Genomic DNA, 20,028 nt, shown 5'->3' with positions numbered 1-20,028 from the left:
GTCCAGAGTCTGCCCCAGCTGCATGCAGGTATTTTTAGTCCCACGTCGTTTCTTTGTATCTTTGCTGCTGGAGGAGAGGTGTGTCCAGGTGCAAGCAGTGTGCGAAGGGTCGCAGGTCCCAGCCTGTCTCGGGAGGATCCAGGCAGTTCTGTTAGGCAGTGGATGGTCGTGTCACTAACCCCTGCCCAAGGTCACCCAAGACGAGGCCGGAGAAATGAGATGGGATGAGAAGGAACAGTAGAGGGGGGCCAAGTGCGCCAAGTATCCTGGAGGACTGGGGGGAGGGCTGCCCTCGGCCCCTGGAAGGTCCCCAGACCAGCGCGATACCCAGGCCAGGAGGGTGGGTGCGTCCAGCCTCAGAAGGGGCTCAGTGACCCAAGAAGCTCCATCCCCGCAACTGGTTCCTCCTCCTTCTCCTCCCTGGGCCCGTGCAGGGAATTCACCAAGGAGCGGGAGAAGGCCAAGTCCAGGGGAACCTTCCAGAAGCTTCGGGAGAAGCAGCAGCTGGAGGAGGACCTCCGGGGCTACCTGAGCTGGATCACGCAGGGCGAGGTCATGGACGTGGATGACTTGAGAGAAGGTGGGAACCATGGGCGACAGTCAGCACCCCACCCCAAGCTGCCCTCGTGCCGGCCCCCGTAAGGGCATCCCCACGCCCTGCTCCCCCACAGCCCCAGGGCTTGACGAGCAGGACTGAGGGCCCCACTTTGCAGATGAGGAAGCATGGCCCCTAGAGGGCAAGCCTGGCGCCTCAAGGTGGAGGTGGCCAGGTGTGCCCAGAGCCCGCCGAGAGCACTGACTACCAAAGTACCCCGCTGCCCCCAGGAACCACCCTCCCGACGGTGCAGGCTCTCTGGCTCCTGGGAATCAGGACAGCGCAGGGGGAGGGGTCCAGGCCCACGCAGGGCCGCTGTCCCAGGTGCCCCTGGTCTGTGCCCTTTCCTGGTGCGTCCAGCCCAGAGGGGAACCTGGCCGCCCATGCCTCTCTGTCCCCAGGGAAGCTGGCTCTGGATGAAGGTGGCTCCGACACGGAGAGCCTGTACGAAATCGCGGGCTTGAACAAAGTAATCCAGTTCGTGTGAGTGTCTGCCCGGCTCCGGGTCCCCCCAGCCCCAGTCACCCGCCGTGGGTGGCTTCTGGGTCACGTTCCCTGAGTGTGGGAGGAGGGCATTGAGCAAATGACCTATTTCCACATCGCGTGAGGGAGACACTGGGAGCTGGTGGGGTAATTAGCCCTGGGAACCTCTGCTCCAGCAGGGGAGGCGGGCAGCGTCGCAGGCCTCTGGGGCAGGGGCTGGAGCCCTGGCATCTTTGTCTCAAGAGGGCCGAGTGTTTATTTGATTGGCTGCTTCCAAATTCACACACAATTGTGACTTTGAGAGATCCAACAATAGGGAAATGCACCAAAGAAAAGATGAAGTCCTTGCTGCCCTTCAAAGAGGTAACCATGGTAACAGATTTGCATCCCTCCAAGGCTGCTTCTACGCATTCATCTCTCCTATATACACATGCACGCGTGTGCACACACGCACATACACACACGAGTTTTTTACATGACAGGGTTTCTCATACTGACCGCTGTCACTTCAGAACAAACAAAAGGACCCAACACACAGGAGGGCTTGCTGGATACATGAATGCGACCCACACATAAACTGGAATCTGACATTCTAAATTTAGAATGCTCTATTTAGGGCAAATTTATACACACAGAAACTTGTTTTAAAAAAAGACTTTCTTTTCTCGGAGCAGTTTCAGATTCACAGCAAAACTGAGCAGAAGGTGCAGAGACTGCCCACCTGCCCTCCCCTTGACCATGCCCAGGGCCCCCACCATCAGAACCTTCACTAGATGGGCCGTTTGTTACAACTCAGGAGCCTGTGTGGACAGCATCATCACCCCGAGTCCAGTTTATGTTGGGGCTCATCCTGTGTTTGATGATGCATACCCACCATTATAATATCATACGGGGTATTTTTGCTGCCCTAAAAAGCCTCTGTTTTCTGCCTATTCACACCTCCACCTCCTATTCCTGGCAACCTACCACTGAGCTTACTGTCTCCAAAGTCTTGCCTTTCCCAGAATGTCACAGTGTGTGATCTCAGGTGGGCTCTTTTTACTTAGTGACACGCATTTAAGGTCTCTCTGCAGCTTTGCAAGGTGTGATAGCTCACACACACACCTTCTGGCGGTAAGTCTTTGAACATAAAATATTCCACAGCATGAATACGTCATAGCCCAGTTAATCTGTCCAGTTTGGGGCAGTACAAACAGTGCCGAAGGGAACGGTTGTAAGAGTTCATCTCTGCCCGGTGGATTCCTAGAAATAGACTTGCTGGGTCAGAGGGCGTGGAGATTCTGAACCCTGGTAAACGCTGCACAAAGGTTGTGCCAGTGATGGAGGCGCCCCTTCTGTGAACCCTCCCCAACACCAATATGACCAATTTGCTAAAGAATTGACGTTATGACCAGGGAAACGGGGCATCCCAGTGTGGCTTTACTTAAGATGGAAACGTATGGAGCCCTACTCTGGGCCTGGCACTGCGCTAAACTCAGCACCTGCGTTGTCTCTAGTGACCCCCAAGGTCAGCATCGCTGCTGTTCTCCTCTGAAATGTGGAGATATTTGCTCTAGGAGGCAAGATTTGCCACTTGTCTCTGCAGCTCACATTCTTGTCTCCTCTGGTGTGGCTGAAGGAGGGAGTGCGTGGTCAGACTAAGTGTGGCCAGAGCAGCCTGAAGGAAGCCTTGGGGAGGTGGGGGCTCTGGTAACACAACCTCTTCCGCTCCTTCCCTGCCTGCTTCTCAGCCGACACTGGAGGCAGTGGAACCGCGTCTTCCGCTGGAAGTGCCACGATGTGGTGAAGTCCAGGGTCTTCTACTGGCTGGTCATCCTGATCGTCGCTCTCAACACACTGTCGATCGCCTCAGAGCACCACCACCAGCCTCTCTGGTTGACCCACCTGCAAGGTGAGACACGTGACTGGCAGGCAAAGCCAGTGGTGCCTCAGGTTCTGTGACGTCAGTTAGATGTTGACATCATTTTCTAGGAACTCTAGTGGTGGTCCTCTCTTCCTTGTGGCATTACCAGGGGAAATATTAATAACAGCAACACACTGGGGACCCGCCAGGTGCTTGCCAGGTGCCTGGGCAAATGATCACAAACACAGCTATCAGATGGGCCGGTGAGCAGTAACTGAGCGCTTCAGACATCCAAGTTCGTTCGAGTTCTACTCCAGACACAGCAGCCTCTCACCAAGTGTTTATAGCATACACACTCTATGTAAGGCCAAGCAAAGAATGCAGGGGACACAGAGAAGGAAGGTCCCTCTCCCACCTTCAAGGAGCTTCCTGAGCCAAAGAAGAAGACAGACATTAATGAGTGATGTCAGGTCAAATAGGGAGGGCCCCGGCGGAGGTAAATGTGAGAGGCGGATTACAGAGGAGGGGACGCTGGACGGGAGAAAGACACTCTGGTTAAAACGATGAAAAAGATGAAAGAAGGAAAACTGCCAGAACACCATCTTTTTCTGTGGGGAGGAGACAGGAAATAATGTTTCAGATCAGACGCATGTATGCATTCATCCATCTGTCTATCCACTCATCCATCAATCTATCCATGCATCTGTCCATCTGTCCATCCATCCATCTATCCACACATCCACACAACCATCCATCCATCCAACCAGCCATCCATCCACTCATTGCAGCCAACATTCTTGAGAAACCCTTAAGTGTGTCAAGCATCGTTAAGGCATTGTCAATAACCAGTGTGGACAAAATGTAAACACTATCCACCAGGAGGGGTCAGAGATGAATTTGAGATCCCTGGTCTATGCAGATAAATGAATGGCAGTGCCACTTGCTGAGATGGGGAAGACAGTCAGTGACCAGGTATTTTTTGGGGGTGGCAGAGGACAGGCAGTCCCCATTAGCTTAATCTCGGGCATGTTGAGTTTGAGGTCCCTTTGAGACATCCCAGTGAGAGGTTGAGGTGACAGACGCAAAGTAGGTCTGGGACCCAGTGGAAGGTCTGGGTTGAAAAGTCAGAGTCTGGAGTCACCAGCAGGCATGCTAATCAAGCTTGGCCTTAGAAGACATCACCAGGCCCCCAGAGGACGGTGTGTACTCACGTGCTCAGCTTGAGTGCAGCACTCAGGGTGAGGTGGGGGTGCCTCTGTGGAGGGGTACAGGAGAAGCTGGAGAAATCCTCGGGGGATGTGGTATCCAGGATGCAAGGGAAGCGAACGTTTTAAAAGGCAAGAGGGGACTTCTCTGGCAGCTCAGTGGGTTAGGACTCTGCCCTTCCACTGCAGGGGACATGGGTTCGACCCCTGGTTGCTGTGTTTCTGGGAGGTCAAGGAAATGGGGTTAAAATGCCTGTGGCTTGACTGCTGGAGTGAGGAGGGTGGGCCTGCCAAACGCTGTACAGTTTACCTTGTTAGAAATCTAGGCTGCGTCCCTTCAGTGGGGAAAATACACCAGGTTTTACTGGATCTGGAGCGCAGGGAGAGGAGGATGTCCTGGAAACGCGGGGAGGGTGCCGCGTTCGAGGCCCTTGTGTCGCTGGCAGTGGGGGGTCACTGGGGGCCTAGCCCAGGCGGGATGCGCAGGGGAGTGGCGCTGAGCTGCGCGGGCCGCCCTGCAGACGTGGCCAACCGGGTGCTGCTGGCCCTGTTCACCGTGGAGATGCTGATGAAGATGTACGGGCTGGGCCTGCGCCAGTACTTCATGTCCATCTTCAACCGCTTCGACTGCTTCGTGGTGTGCAGCGGCCTCCTGGAGATCCTGCTGGTGGAGTCGGGTGCCATGACGCCCCTGGGCATCTCGGTGCTGCGCTGCATCCGTCTGCTGCGGATCTTCAAGATCACCAAGTGAGCGGCGGCGCGGTCCCGGCGCCCCGCCCCTCCAGCCGCCCCACCCTCCTGCCTCCCTGCCCCGCCCCTCTGCCCTTCCAGCGGCGGCGTGGTCCCTGCGCCCCGCCCCTCCCGCCACCCCGCCCCTCCCGCCACCCCGCCCCTCCCGCCACCCCGCCCCTCCCGCCACCCCGCCCCTCCCGCCACCCCGCCCCTCCCGCCACCCCGCCCCTCCCGCCACCCCGCCCCTCCCTCCACCCCGCCCCTCCCGCCACCCCGCCCCTCCCGCCACCCCGCCCCTCCCGCCACCCCCACACCTCCTGCCTGCCCCGCCCCTCCTGCCCTGTCGCGTCCCGCCCTTCCACTCTCCCAACCGGGGCGTGGTCCCGCCCATCCGCCTGCCCCGCCCCTCCCGCCTGTCGCATCCCGCCCCTCCACCCTCCCAACTGGGGCATGGTCCCGCCCATCCGCCTGCCCCGCCCCTCCCGCTTGCCCCGCCCCTCCCGCCTGTCGCGTCCCGCCCCTCCACCCTCCCAACTGGGGCATGGTCCCGCCCATCCGCCTGCCCCGCCCCTCCTCTCCACCTTTCCATCAGGGGGCGTGGTCCCGCCACCCCTCCCTCCTGCCTCCCTTCCCCGCCCCTCGACCCTTCCAGCAGGGGGCGTGGTCGCACCCGCCTGCGGCCCTCCTCCGCCCCTGCACCCTTCCCCCTTCCACCCCCGTCTCTCCTGTTTACTTACCTCTCACCAGGCCGATTGAGGGGCATGGAAAAGAGGAAGGAAAGGGAAGAGACTGGGAGAGGGAGGAAGGAAAGGAAGCCGGGAGGGGAGGAGGAGAAGAGGGTGGTGAGAAAGGATAGCAGAGAAGGGGGCGTGGAGTGGTTGCAGGCCCTGGGTGCAGGGGAGGGGTGGGCTTCACCCCCGTGGGGTTCAGAGTCTAGTGGTGGCCCCGGAAGTCAAACGGCCACCCTACAAAGGAGAACGAGATGACAAGCCGGGATGGGAGCTCTGGATCCAGGCAGCCCCACCTCAGTGCCCCGGGCCCGCCCATCCTCCAGGTACTGGACGTCGCTGAGCAACCTGGTGGCGTCGCTGCTCAACTCCATCCGCTCCATCGCCTCGCTGCTGCTGCTGCTCTTCCTCTTCATCGTCATCTTCGCCCTGCTGGGCATGCAGCTCTTCGGGGGCAGGTACGACTTCGAGGACACCGAGGTGCGGCGCAGCAACTTCGACAGCTTCCCGCAAGCTCTCATCAGCGTCTTCCAGGTAGGCAGAGCCGCTCGCTGCCTGGCCTGCCAGACAGGGCCTCGCCTCCTCTGCCCCCACCCATCCCCTCCAGCCGCGGACGGTTTGGGGGCGACGTTGGAAGGGGGCTCTTGGACAGCGTCGTCCCCAGGGAAGACGCTCACACCCCTCTGTTCCCCCCCCACCCCAGGTGCTGACAGGCGAGGACTGGAACTCGGTGATGTACAACGGGATCATGGCCTACGGCGGCCCGTCCTACCCCGGGGTGCTCGTCTGCGTCTACTTCATCATCCTGTTTGTCTGCGGCAACTGTATCCCCTGGGGCGCAGGGCTCAGAAGAGAGCCCGGAGTGGGGAGGGGCCGGGAGACAGGCTGGGACTGGGGGTCCAGGTGCCCGGGCCCTCTGTGGGAGGCGGGGAGCGCCCAGGATCCGGAGCGGGGGAGGGGACACAGCAGGTGCCATGTGGGGACAGCGGTAGGGCAGCTCCTTCCAGCAGGAGGTTAAGGGACCTCTGGGTGACTGGTGACAGCGGGGAGGAGTCAGTCCCCGAAAGCCCGGAGCACTGGGGCAGGCAGGTTCTGCCGAGCCCAGCACCCCGGCTCCTTAGCGGCGCCCCAGACATCCTGCTCAACGTCTTCCTGGCCATTGCTGTGGACAACCTGGCAGAGGCCGAAAGCCTAACTTCCGCCCAGAAGGCCAAGGCTGAGGAGCGGAGACGCAGGAAGATGTCCAAGTGAGTGGGTGACCCAGCGAGAGGGACCTGAGAGAGGGGAGGAGGGAGGGCGCCCTGCACAGGAGAACTGAGCCGTCCTGGACCAAACCGCGCTCCTCTGTGCTGTGAACCCAGACAGTGCCACCCCAGACGCCGCCACGGCCGCCCCCCACCAGCCAGCAGGCCCTGGGGTGGCTGACACCGAGGCTGCCGGCGCTGCTCACTCATCGCAGGCACTCAGCCCCTGCTGCTCCTGCCCCCACGGAGCACCCCCACCTTGAGCCCTGGGTGGGGTCGGGGGGGCGCCCTCAGGCTGTTCGGACCCCAAAAGGTGGAGGTTCTCTTCCATGGAGGAGCGGGGCCTCCATTTTGGGTTTGCTTGGTTTTCTAACTCAGGGGTCTCCCAGACAAGTCGGAGGAGGAGAAGGCGACGGTGGCCAAGAAGCTGGAGCAGAAACCCAAGGGGGAGGGCATCCCCACCACCGCCAAGGTAAGCCCGTCAGCCCATGGGGTGCTCTCAGGGGCCGTGAGGAGGGGCCTCTGAAAGTCCCCCTTTCGCCCATGCCTTAGAGTGGGTGCTGCGGGAAGGGGGCTGTCTGCCTGGGCACCAGCCAGGTGAAGGCAGCTCCATCGCAGGGAAGCCTTTGTGCTGAGGGCACACATACCCCAACCGAGGAAGCAGACTTCCCCTGTATCGTGCCCCTTGCCCATCCGATACTCTGCTCCACGGAGCAGTGCAGACCAGCTTCCAGTCTGGCCATTCTGTCCCGGCCTGGGGGCTGAGGAAGTAGAGTTCAGAGGGGCAGGGGGTGGAGGGTCCTGGCCTGGGGACTCCTGTGTCTTCTGAGAACTAAGCGCGGGGTACAGCGCTCAGGCTCAGACAGGCGGGGGTCCCAGTGGCTTTCTGGGCCTGGCTTCCCCCTTCATGAGATGGGAAGGACCGTGACACCAGCACCCCCAGGCCGTAGGGAGGCTCGGGTGAGCTCACACCTGCACACCCTCTGGCCGGTGGGGACCACAGCCCTGGTTTTCATCTTCCTCATGTTCCTCCCTCCAGCTGAAGATCGACGAGTTTGAATCCAACGTCAACGAGGTGAAGGACCCCTACCCCTCAGCCGACTTCCCAGGTGAGGGTCCCGAGACCGAGGGCGGGGTGTGCAGGGTGGCGCCTCCTGCTGGCTGTTCCCCCGCCCGAATGAGGATTTGTGGAACCCGACCCCAGGAGAGAGAAGTTCCGAGTCCATTTATCTCAACAGGACTCCTGCCCTCATCAATGGCACGAGGTGGGGGCCTGCCTGGCAGGCAGGTCAGGGCAGAGCCGGGCCCAGCACTGCGGTCGCTTGCAGAGCAGGGCCCCCGGCACCCCCAGCTTGTGAGCCACCCCAGGTGGTGCTTCTAGCCCCGAGACAGGAGCTGCAGCAGCAAGGCTCTGGGACCTTGCTCCTGCCCCACTTCCGGAAGGTCCTGAGGCCGACAGCTCTCAGGCGGGCGTGCTGTGGGGAAGGGAGGTGCCCGGCTGGACCCTGCTGGCCCCCCATGCCGCATGGCACTCCCTGGCTGCTGAGGGGTCACGGTTGGGTTCAGAGCACAGGAGCCAAGGGAATAGCGAAGCATCGAAAGACACCCCAGCCTCTCTCCCCTCCCCACAGGGGACGATGAGGAAGACGAGCCCGAGGTCCCAATAAGCCCCCGGCCCCGTCCGCTGGCTGAGCTGCAGCTGAAGGAGAAGGCAGTGCCCATTCCAGAAGCCAGCGCCTTCTTCATCTTCAGCCCCACCAACAAGTGGGTGGCCCCTCGGCAGTGGGGCAGGGTGGTGGTGGGGTCTCAGAGAGAAGGCTGCTTCCTGCTCCAAGAAGACAGCCTTCTCCCAACTCTCTGGGCCTACAGTTACACTGTGAGAAAGGCATTCCTTTAACTTCAGATCTTTTGCCCCATTTAAAGTGCCAGCATCCCCAGGAGACATATATTTTAAGCCTCACGAGTTACTTACATCTGAGCGGGACTGGATATGTTGGTTCCTTCCTGAGAGCAGAGTGGGGCTGTAGTTCTCACGGGCTTCAGTCGGACGCCTTTAGATAACAGACCACAGTTCTCCTGGAGTTTCAGCGGTCAGCCTCAGGACCCGAGACTGGAGAGCAGCCTGCCCCGTGTTTTGATGGGAGCCGTGGGATGGGCGGAGTGTTGGGGGAGGGCTTGTTGAGGGATGGGATGGGGCTGCATAGCAACAGAAGGGGGCGGGGCCCGGCAAGTCCAGCAGAGACCACCTGGATGCAGGCTGACCTTCTCCACTGACCAGGGCGGAGGCTGCTGGGGCCCAAGGCCCCGTTCAGAGCCTCCTGGCCCCCCGCCCGCCCGCAGGATCCGCGTCCTGTGCCACCGCATTGTCAACGCCACGTGGTTCACCAACTTCATCCTGCTCTTCATCCTGCTCAGCAGCGCAGCCCTGGCAGCCGAGGACCCCCTCCGGGCTGAGTCCGTGAGGAACCAGGTGACAGCAGCCAACTCAGCGCCCCCCACTCCAGGCCTCAGGCACCCACACCTCACCCTGAGGCCCCCCGTCCAGCTGTATCCTCTGTGTGGCCCCCAGCATCACAGTTGCTTAGAGTTTAAGTCCCCAGAGGGCCAAAGCTGCCCGACTCACTCTTTCTGGACAGTGTGGTCACAGCATGCGCCCTAGACAGGCTCTGGGTGCTGGGTTTTAGCAGTGATGATGGTAGGGATGGTGGTGGTCTTGACGGTGATGGTAGTGTGGTGATGGTGGTGGTGTTGGGGGGATGGTGGTAGTGGGGTGGGGGTGGTCTTGACGGTGATGGTGGTGGGGGCTGGTGATGGGGGATAGTGGGGGGGATGGTGGGGTGGGGTGCTCTTGGTGGTGGGGGGGAATGGTGTTGGGGGGATGGTGGTAGTGGGGTGGGGGTGGTCTTGACGGTGACGGTGGTGTGGTGATGGTGGTGGTGTTGGGGGGATGGTGGTAGTGGGGTGGGGGTGGTCTTGACGGTGATGGTGGTGGGGGCTGGTGATGGGGGATAGTGGGGGGGATGGTGGGGTGGGGTGCTCTTGGTGGTGGGGGGGAATGGTGTTGGGGGGATGGTGGTAGTGGGGTGGGGGTGGTCTTGACGGTGACGGTGGTGTGGTGATGAAGGTAACGATGCCGGCCCAGCCCTGCTCCTTCTCTCACTGACCCCTGCCCTGCCACCAGATCCTTGGGTATTTTGACATCGGGTTCACCTCTGTCTTCACTGTGGAGATTGTCCTCAAGGTGAGCGAAGGCCACGAGACCACACCGCGGGCCGGCTGGGGTCCCTGCTCACACAGGCTGTGCCCCCTCGGGGGCCGGGCTGCAGGGAGGAGGGGCAAGCCGGAAGGAGGCGGAGAGCAGCAGGGACAGGCTCTCAGGACCCAGGGGGCCGGGTGGTCCCAGAGCCGGCCTGAGCGAGCGAGCAGGCAGGGGGGTGCAGGCCTGGGGTACGGTCAGTGGGCAGCCCGTGCATCTCTCAGCAGAGTGCCCTGCGTGTCTGTGACGCCTTGGGCACCTTCTTCCACCATCCAGGCTCGGCTCACCTAAGTGCGGATGGGGAGCAGCGATCTGTTCCCAGACCTTTGTTGTCAGTGACTGAAAGGGCTCCCCCAGGGTCCCAGAGAAGTGGCTGTTGCCCTGGGCGGGGTTTTTGGCAGCCCTGCCCTCTCACGCCCCCCACCCCATGCCCCCACATCCATAGCACACCGCTGCCCTCCTGTTCTCACAGCGGACACACTGGGTTCACACTATCATGGTGGGGGTCTGGGGGCAGAGGTCGAGCCGTGCAAGGGGAGCAGGCCCAGAGCCGGCTGCAGTATGAAGGGAGGACAGTCCCTTCATTCAGGGGCCTGTTTATTGAAGAAATTAATCAGAGGGAAATGGTAGCTCCTTGGGGTCCAGGAGGACTTCTTGGAGGTGGTGACGTTAGAGTTAGGCCTTGAGATTGGACAGGACTTCATCAGAGAGAGAGTAGGGCAATCCAGGACGAAACAGTGACTGATGCATTGTACAGAGATGTTTGAAATGTGCCCAGAGAGGAGAAAGTGGCCCCCCTGGGCTGGGATACAGCACGTTTGAGGTGGGGGGGTGGCGCCGGCAAGGTCTTCAGGCTTGACGGGCTGTTGAGTCTGACCCAACCACGCCTAGGACACTTTCCAGGGAGGAAGAGGAGGAGAGAGGAGGAGGAAGAAAAGGAGGGAGGAAGAGGAAGAGGAGGAGGGAGAGGAGGGGGAATTGTGTCTGCAGGGCAGAGGGCAGGCCTCGCTGCCCAAGAGAGGCCCCTGCGCTCCCAGAACCGGGCGCCGAGGATGGGGCAGCGCCCTGAGGACTCAGCCCGGAGTGTCCCCAGGTGCCCTCACCAGGGGGAGTGTCCCCAGGTTCCACCCCCACCAGGGGGGGAGTGTCTCCAGGCTCCGCCCCAACCAGGGGGAGTGTGCCCAGGCTCCTCCCACTAGGGGTGTGTCATCAGGCCCCACCCTACCTGGGAGGGGTGTCCCAGGCTCCACCCACCAGGGGGTGTATCCCCAGGCTCCACCCCACCAGGGGGCGTTCCCAATGCTCCACCCACTGGGGGCGTGTCTCCAGATCCACTCACCGGGGATGTGTCCCCAGGCTGCACCCACCAGGGGCATGTCCCAGGCTCCACCCACCAGGGGGTGTGTCCCCAGGCTCCACCCCACCAGGGGGCGTTCCCAATGCTCCACCCACCGGGGGCGTGTCCCCAGGCTCCACCCACCGGGGTGTGTCCCCAGCCCCCCTCGCCCACCAGCACGCGGCCTCTCCCCTAGATGACCACCTACGGGGCCTTCCTGCACAAGGGCTCTTTCTGCCGCAACTACTTCAACATCCTGGATCTGGTGGTGGTGGCTGTGTCCCTCATCTCCATGGGACTCGAGTGAGTGGGGCAGCCGCCCGTGTGGGTTGGTGGGCCCCGAGCTGCCTGGGGATGGCATTCAGGGTCTCTTGGGCTGGCACCAAGTGGTCTGAATGACAAGGTTCGGCAGGCAGAGTGTGTGTAGGAGACCAGGAGGGCATGTGGAGAGAGGGCGGTCGCCCCCAGCCCCGTGGGGGAACACGGCCCTGGTGCCCGGGGAGCTCCTGTCTGACGGAGGGGCAGGTCTGTGGGCCGCCCCGGAGGGAGGCAGCCCAGGGCGGGAGGCCCCTCTGTCCCAGGGCGGGACACACGCAGCCTCGGGGGGAGGGCCGGGCAGATAGGCGGGGGTGCAGAGAGCTGGGGGCAGGGGGAGGCTAAGCAGGCCGCCCCCAGGTCCAGTGCCATCTCTGTGGTGAAGATCCTGAGGGTCCTGAGGGTGCTCCGACCGCTCCGGGCCATCAACAGAGCCAAAGGCCTGAAGGTGAGAGGGGCGCAGAGGGACCCTCGGGGGAAGGGGTCTCCAAGCCTGACTCCAGACTTGGCCCAGACAGCACCGGCTCGGCCCACCCCCTTTTCGCAGTGGGGATGGGGATGCACCTGGGCAGCTCTGTCCCGTCAACCCCTTCTGTCCTCGACAAGCTGGGAGGCAGCGAGGCTTGCACTCGAGGCCCCTGGGCTGGGCTGGGCTGGGTGGCGAGAAGGGGCAGGTGCCGACCGGGGCCCCCACCCCTGCAGCACGTGGTGCAGTGTGTGTTTGTGGCCATCCGCACCATCGGGAACATCGTCCTGGTCACCACCCTCCTGCAGTTCATGTTCGCCTGCATCGGCGTCCAGCTCTTCAAGGTGAGCCCCGCCGGCCCCCCGCCCAGCGCTGGTTGGCCCACGTCCCCTCCAAGCAAAGGGAGGCCGGCTGTGAGGGCGGGTGTCCTGAATGCATGGGCGTAAGGCACGCTGTCAGGAGCCTGAGTGCGGACCCTCAGGGGTGGCCCCCCGCTGTCTCACTGGCTCTCCGGATCGCGGCCCCGGTCTGCCGGCCCGAGCAGCATCCTCCCTGCTGTCGTCCCCTCCACCCTCGGGGACAGGGCTGGCCCTAACCCTCACCCACCCCGCCTCTGCAACCTGAGTGCCCGCCAGTGTGTCCACCGGGAGCTTCTGCAGGGCGGGGGTGGGGGTCTGCTGTGTCCCGTCTGGGAACTGCCCCCTCCGGTTCTGTTTCCTGGGGGAACTCAGCCATTCACTCCCGTCTGGGACTCAGCCAGCCCTGCAGTCCGGCTTCCTTTCCAGAGCTGGCCGCTGGACGCCTCTGGCTTTTAGACTGCGTGCGGGACACAGACACAACCCCGAGGACACATCCGCATTCACGGCCTTCCGGGTCCTTCCAGAACCCTCTGCTCCCGCCCCCAAAGCACTATCTTTCCAATCACGATTATGTAGCCTCAGTCACTGTTAGACATGCAATAGTTTCATCTCACAACCCTTCATTCATTCAACTAACATTTCGAGGGCAATTTCTCTGGGTCCAGGTCTCTGCTAGGGCTTGAGAGGGCCGCGCAGCAAATCCCACCAGGTCGTCCCTGTGGGCAGGGGCAGGCTTTGGGGAGAGCTGTCAGGGTGGGGCTCCCGGAGGACGTTTAGGGGCCGGGTCCTGTGGGTTTCTGTCCTGGCGCGGTGGGACTAACAGCTTAGTCTCAAAACAGTGCTCAGAGCAGGCTGCGTGCCGCCCATCCCCCAGCTCCAGCCAGGCTGCCCCACCCTTCTGCCCAGCGTTGCCCTCTGCAGCCTGGGGACCCTGGCACCCCTGAGGGCAGGGTCTCGATGTGACCAACTCATTCTCACCTTGGCACCATCTGGCCGCCACATAGGAGCCCCGCAGACTCGCTCCCCAGGGAACAAGGAGCAGCTGCCCTTCCGCCCTCCACCCGCTCTGTGCCTTAGTCTCTTATCAACAGAGCCCCAGTTCCCGCTCGCCCACGTACGTTCACTTTCTGCTCCGAGACATCAGGGCAGGTGGTGACAGGGATCGGTGTGGCCTTCAGCTTGTCCTGTGTGCCTGGGGAGGCAGTTCCCTCTCCTGGCCCTCGAGGGACCTGGACCAGTATCTGCGGGTTCAAATTTAATTTAGCTACAGGCAGACTGGCAATCACTTCCTTTTGCCCAAATGAAACCTTCCGTGGGCACCCAGTGTGTGAGGTAGATCAGAGAAGAAGCTGCTCAGGCTTAAATCCGCAGAGGGGCTCACAGAGCCCACCCACTGAGCCCTGGGGGTGGGTGTGCCAGGACCCCCGCGCCATGTGGAGATAAGAGGCCTCCTCCGTCCCAGCTGGGCTCTGTCCCAGGGCCTGAGCCAGGGGTGGGGATGCAGGGCACCCTGGTCCTTGCTCTGTGACAGGGAGACCCAGCAGAGGGGCAGGGGCTATGCCCGGGCTTCCCTTCCCGAGGCCGGCCTGGGCGCCAGCAGTGCCATCACGCAGGAGCCGGTGCCCAGCCTCGCTGCTGTCTGCCCGGCGGGGAGCAGGGTGTGACAGACAGTCCTGGGCCCTGCCCCACGGCCAGGCTGCCCTGCAGAGGGAGACCCAGACCCTGCCCTCCTTCCTCCCTGCCACCCCATCTTTCCACCCTGTTTGCATGACAACCTGTCTCCCTCCTTCCCTCTGGGACACAGGGGAAGTTCTTCAGCTGCAACGACTTGTCCAAGATGACGGAGGAGGAGTGCAGGTGTGCAGGGGGGCCTTCGTGCGGGGCAGGGCGGCCCTCCGCTGGGGAACTGGGGAACCTGAGCTCCTCGGGCTCACAGAGGCCCTTCCTCGGGTGACCTTGGGGAGGGTCCCAGGGCTGGGAGGACGTGGGGAGGGGGCCCGCGTGCAGTGTGGTGACCTGGCCCCCCTACCCCAGGGGCTACTACTACGTGTACAAAGATGGAGACCCCACGCAGATAGAGGTGCGTCCCCGCCAGTGGGTGCACAATGCCTTCCACTTCGACAACGTGCTTTCGGCCATGATGTCCCTCTTCACTGTGTCCACCTTCGAGGGATGGCCTGAGTAAGTGAGCGCGGACCCCGGAGACACAGCCATGCCCGGGAGAGGCCCGGGAACCACCTGGTGGGCGTGCCAGGGGCTCTTGCAGCGTGTGTGTGGGACGGGGTGCTGGCGGCTCACTCCAGGGACAGCCCGACCGGGGTTGCGTGGGCCTGGGCCTCCCTGGCCACAGGGGCACCCCCCCGAGTGACTGGGGGACACGGCACCCTGTGTGGGACGGGAGGCAGGCCCCTTGCCCAACCTGCCCAGCCTTTCCGGGCAGGGTCCTAACTCCTCCACAGGTGGCTGTCCAGGCGGCCCCCCACGGCTGGTGGGTTGGGGCCCGCCCTTCCCAGCCGGGCTCAGCCTCAGCCCGGCCCGCCCAGCCCTCTTCTGTCCTTTGCCCACCCCAGGCTGCTGTACAAGGCCATCGACTCGCACGAGGAGGACAGGGGCCCCGTGTACAACCACCGCGTGGAGATGGCCGTCTTCTTCATCGTCTACATCATCCTCATCGCCTTCTTCATGATGAACATCTTCGTGGGCTTCGTCATCGTCACCTTCCAGGAGCAGGGGGAGACTGAGTACAAGAACTGTGAGCTGGACAAGAACCAGGTGCTGGGCCCCTGCAGCCGGCATGAGGCTCGGGCCAGGGAAAGGGCCCTGGGGTGGGGGTGACCCACGACCCTCCTCCAGCCCATCTCCCACCCGAAGCAGCACTCGGTGGTCGGGTGGGGCCCCCTGTGCACCTGTTGTGATGCCCAGAGCCCCTAGAAACTGGCATTGTCGGCTCCAGAGGGACCACAGCCTGGGGGGGACCCTTCCCTGAACAGCCCGGCAGAGGCCACAGCCGCGCTTGGTCTGCCGAGGGGAGGACCCTCCGGCCCGGGGGCGGGAGGCGGGGGCGGGGCCCCAGCACTGACGTCCCCGGCGCTGCCGTCTCAGCGCCAGTGCGTGCAGTATGCCCTGAAGGCCCGGCCGCTGAGGTGCTACATCCCCAAGAACCCCTACCAGTACCGGGTGTGGTACGTCGTCACCTCCTCCTACTTCGAGTACCTGATGTTTGCCCTCATCATGCTCAACACCATCTGCCTGGGCATGCAGGTGAGGCCGCTGGGCCAGGGCCCCCGGGCCAGGGCCGCCGGGACAGGGCCCCCGGGACAGGGCCTGGGCAGCCCAGCGGAGGGGCCCCAGGCTGGATAGCCACTCCGTGCCAGCCATTGTGCTGAGGTGCCCCGCGGGGCAGAGAGGGGAGTGGGCCGCAGGCCCGGGTGCCAGGCACGCGGCAGTATATGAAGGCGGTGATTCAGGCGCACGCGGGGCCGCAGCCACTCTGGGAAGGGGGCGGCTGCTCGGGGTGGGCCCTGTGGGAAGCCCAAAGGGCCTTCTCTGTCTTCCTTCTGCTGCTGCGCTTCTGGGTGGTGGAGATGGTTGGAATGTTGGCTCCAGTCCCAAGAAAAGTGGGTTTAATATTTACAGCACAGGTGTCTGAGGGGACAAGCACACTCGGTAGGCAGGCCACAGTCAGCAGCATCACTGCACACTCAGTCCCTCAGGCGAGTCCGACTCTTTGAGGACCCCGTGGACTGTAGCCCACCAGGCTTCTCTGTCCATGGGATTTCTCAGGCAAGAGTACTAGAGTGGGTTGCCATTTCCTTCTCCAGGGGATCTTCCCCTCCCAGGGGTCGAACCTGTGTCTCCTGCATTGGCAGGCGGGTTCTTTACCGCTGAGCCACCAGGGAAGCTCCTCAAGCAGCATGGTTATGAAGCCTTAATTATCTGATCCCTTATGCCCGTGAATCAGTAGAATCGCACAGCAAGGCCCCTGGCCCAGGAGTCACACACACTCCCAAGGACCACAGGCTGTCGGGTGGGGCGGGTCTGGAAAGGGAGTCCCGAGCTGGGGGTCCAGAGCGGAGGGGCCGGGCTCACATGGGGGCCCAAGGCAGGAACAGGGGTCCGGCAGTCCAGCCAGGACGGGTAGGGCTGGGGTGGGGCCAGTGCCAGAGTCTCTGCTGCCTGGGAAGGTCTCGGGGAAGAAGTGGGCTTCTGTCAACTTTATTTTTAAAAGAATGAGAGAGACTCCTGGGAAACGCTGGAGGACACAGATCTCAGGAGGGTCATAGGGGACACTCGAGGGGGCTGCGGGTGCTGCTCTGGGCTGCCGCCGTGTCCCGGGGGGGCAGCCGGCAGGCACAGGTGACCTAGAACCAGGGGGCTTTTCTCCTGGTCCTGCACCTAGGCAGCTCCCGGAAGCTGGCCCCAGAGCTCCCCTGCTGGCCTCCCAGAACAGATGTGTGTGGGTAACCTGCTCATGGGACCAGGGTGGGGCCACCCTCTCCTCCCCTCACAGTCCTTCCGGGGAGAGGGCATGGCCATGAGGCCCAGTAGGATTCTGGACGTGGCTGGAGCAGGCTCCGGGTTCTCTGAGACCAAGGAAAGCGGGGCAGGGGCTGGGGCAGAAGGCGGCGCTCTGGGGGAGCCGCCCAGCCCCTCGCTGTGTCCCCCGCAGCACTACAACCAGTCGGACCAAATGAACCACATCTCTGACATTCTCAACGTGGCCTTCACCATCATCTTCACGCTGGAGATGGTCCTCAAGCTCATGGCGTTCAAGGCCAGGGTGAGTCCTGGGCTCGGGGGAGAGGCGAGCGTGTGTGGCCACGGGGCGACCTTCCCACGCAGCCCCCCACGGCCTCGTCCTCCCGGGCAGCCCTTGGGCACTCAGAGCCGGCCGGCTGCTCAGTTCTGGCCGCAGGAGTGGACAGTATGTGCCGGTGCCCCTTTGGTTCCTGAGCGTCTGAGCGGCAGCCCCGGGGCCAGGGAGTGTCCTGGTCCCCAAGTCCACACTACCCACCCCACCCCGTCAGGTCTGCCCACAAGCCCCAGACTGGGTTTCAGGGGGCCGGGGTGGGGAAGACTTCCCTATGTGGACAGGACCCCAATCCTGAGTCTCCCAGGCATGCTGCCTTCCTGTTGGACCACTTTATGCTCTGGAGGGAAGGGAGCAGAGGAGGGGCCCTGGAGCACCCCCGGGAAGTGGCATCATGCCCCCCCCACGAGCAATTTTGCAACAGGGGCCGCCGAGCTCCTTCCTTCCACAGCTCACCCTGGGACCCCCTCCCCCAGGGCTATTTTGGGGACCCCTGGAACGTGTTTGACTTCCTGATTGTGATCGGCAGCATCATCGACGTCATCCTCAGTGAGATTGACGTGAGTACCGGGCGGGCGGAGCCATCGCTGGGGCGGGGCTGAGGCCACAGACCCTTGTGGGGGACCCACTGGTGTGCAGCCCAGCACCCCAGACCACAGACCCTGCAGAGCACACACCTCAGAGTCCAGGCACAGTGAGGGTGCCCGGCGGCCCACGGCAAGCGCCACCGTGGGCAGGAGCCGTCCTTTCCGGGTGAGGTGGTCAGGGAAGGCTGCATGGAGGTGGCGCCATGTGAAGGGACCTTCAGGAAAGGGAGGTGGGGAGGGGACAAGCCGCACCAGCAGGGTGGCTGCGGGAGCCAGATGAGTAAACAGAAGGTCCAGGGCGTGGAGAGCTCAGCTCAGCAGAAGCAGGCCGGAGTGCGGGGCTGGGGGAGCTGCTGGAGAGGCAAGTGGGGGCTCGAACCTTGTGTCGCCCGCAGTGGGGGGTCACTGGGGGTCTCTGAACAGGGCAGTGGAAGGATCAAAGCTGCACTTCTAAAAAGTGAATCTGGAGGTGAGGGCAGGAGGTGAGACGACTGAAAGCAGGTGTCCAGTTAGGGAGGCGGTCATCGCCTCCTCAGATTCTTTCCTCATGCCCCCATGTGGGCTAGAGACACAGCAGTGAACAGGAGCACCCGGGGAGACGGGCAGTGAAACCCAACCCACCACGTGGCAGGTGTGGCCAGTGAAGGGATGGGAGGTGGCATCGGCTGCCCCCAGTCCAGCCCTGCAGGAGGCATGCGTGCGGGGTGGGGGACAGAGCACAGCCCCTCAGCAGGGGGAGCTAGGAGGGGGTGGGCTGAGGGCCAGCGGGAGGCCTGGTGGCAGGGCTGGGGAGTGGGGAGCTGAGCTCAGAAACAGGCCAGGGGCTGGACCACATCCTTTCTTCAGTTCAGTCACTCAATCGTGTCCAATTCTTTGTGACCCCATGGACTGCAGCACGCCAGGCCTCCCTGTCTGTCACTGTCTCCCAGAGCTTGCCCAAGTTCATGTCCATTGAGTCACTGATGCCATCCAACAATCTCATCCTCTGTCGTCCCCTTCTTTTCCTGCCCCCAATCCCTCCCAGCATCAGGGTCTTTTCCAGTGAGTCAATTCTTCACATGAGGTGGCCAAAGTTCACCTTGGAGTTTCAGCTTCAACATCAGTCCTTCCAATGAACACTCAGGACTGATCTCCTTTTGGATAGACTGGTTGGATCTCCTTGCAGTCCAAGGGACTCTCAAGAGTCTTCTCCAACACCACAGTTCAAAAGCATCAATTCTTCAGTGCTCAGCTTTCCTTATAGTCCAACTCTCACATCCATACATGACCACTGGAAAAACCACAACCTTGACTAGACGGACCTTTGTTGGCAAAGTCATGTCTCTGCTTTTTAATATGCTGTCTAGGTTGGTCATAACTTTCCTTCCAAGGAGCACACGTCTTTGAATTTCATGGCTGCAATCACCATCTTGCAGTGATTTTGGAGCCCAAGAAAATAAAATCAGTCACTGTTTCCGTTGTTTTCCCCATCTATTTGCCATGAAGTGATGGGACTGGATGCCATGATCTTCATTTTTTGAATGTTGAGCTTTAAGCCAACTTTTTCACTCTCCTCTTTCACTTTCACCAAGAGGCTCTTTAGTTCGTCTTCGCTTTCTGCATAAGGATGGTGTCATCGGCATATCTGAGGTTATTGATATTTTTCCCGGCAATCTTGATTCCAACTTGTGCTTCATCCAGCCTGGCATTTCTCATGATGTGCTCTGCATGTAAGTTAAATAAGCAGGGTGACAATGTACAGCCTTGAGGGACTCCTTTCCCGATTTGGAACCAGTCTGTTGTTCTGGGCCCGGTTCTAACTGTTGTTTCTTGACCTGCATACAGATTTCTCAGGTAAGGTGGTTTGGTATTCCCATTTCTTGAAGAATTTTCCACAGTTTGTTAATTAGTTCTTTGTTAGCGTCTGAGATTTTGTTCTGGGGGGATGAGAGCCCCTGGAGGCGCTCATACCTGGTCTGACTCTGCTTCTCAGAGGCCCCTCTGGGTGCTGCACTGATGGCAAGCTGCAGGGGACACTCGGGCTCACTCGGGGGAGCGGTCAGGACGTGCTTATCACCCGATGAGGGGTG

General features: G+C 61.8%; 1 protein-coding gene across 1 annotated transcript in view; it reads left to right on the top strand.

Annotated features, from left to right (window-relative positions):
- Positions 1-20,028, top strand: part of CACNA1S (calcium voltage-gated channel subunit alpha1 S) — a 55,992-nt gene that overhangs the window by 20,897 nt on the left and 15,067 nt on the right. The window contains exons 8-28 of the mRNA XM_068985581.1: positions 435-580; positions 997-1,078; positions 2,809-2,969; positions 4,648-4,873; positions 5,913-6,120; positions 6,290-6,410; positions 6,719-6,833; positions 7,209-7,302; positions 7,870-7,939; positions 8,462-8,594; positions 9,171-9,300; positions 10,012-10,071; positions 11,619-11,725; positions 12,098-12,185; positions 12,440-12,547; positions 14,367-14,419; positions 14,597-14,743; positions 15,133-15,334; positions 15,665-15,823; positions 17,232-17,342; positions 17,849-17,932. Of these exons, the coding sequence (XP_068841682.1) occupies positions 435-580; positions 997-1,078; positions 2,809-2,969; positions 4,648-4,873; positions 5,913-6,120; positions 6,290-6,410; positions 6,719-6,833; positions 7,209-7,302; positions 7,870-7,939; positions 8,462-8,594; positions 9,171-9,300; positions 10,012-10,071; positions 11,619-11,725; positions 12,098-12,185; positions 12,440-12,547; positions 14,367-14,419; positions 14,597-14,743; positions 15,133-15,334; positions 15,665-15,823; positions 17,232-17,342; positions 17,849-17,932 (2,605 nt within the window). The remainder of the gene's footprint in view (positions 1-434; positions 581-996; positions 1,079-2,808; positions 2,970-4,647; positions 4,874-5,912; positions 6,121-6,289; positions 6,411-6,718; positions 6,834-7,208; positions 7,303-7,869; positions 7,940-8,461; positions 8,595-9,170; positions 9,301-10,011; positions 10,072-11,618; positions 11,726-12,097; positions 12,186-12,439; positions 12,548-14,366; positions 14,420-14,596; positions 14,744-15,132; positions 15,335-15,664; positions 15,824-17,231; positions 17,343-17,848; positions 17,933-20,028) is intronic.

Source organism: Capricornis sumatraensis, chromosome 14 (assembly GCF_032405125.1).
Source record: "Capricornis sumatraensis isolate serow.1 chromosome 14, serow.2, whole genome shotgun sequence".
NCBI classification, from domain to species: domain Eukaryota; kingdom Metazoa; phylum Chordata; class Mammalia; order Artiodactyla; family Bovidae; genus Capricornis; species Capricornis sumatraensis.
This window is presented reverse-complemented; position numbering and strand designations above follow the sequence as displayed.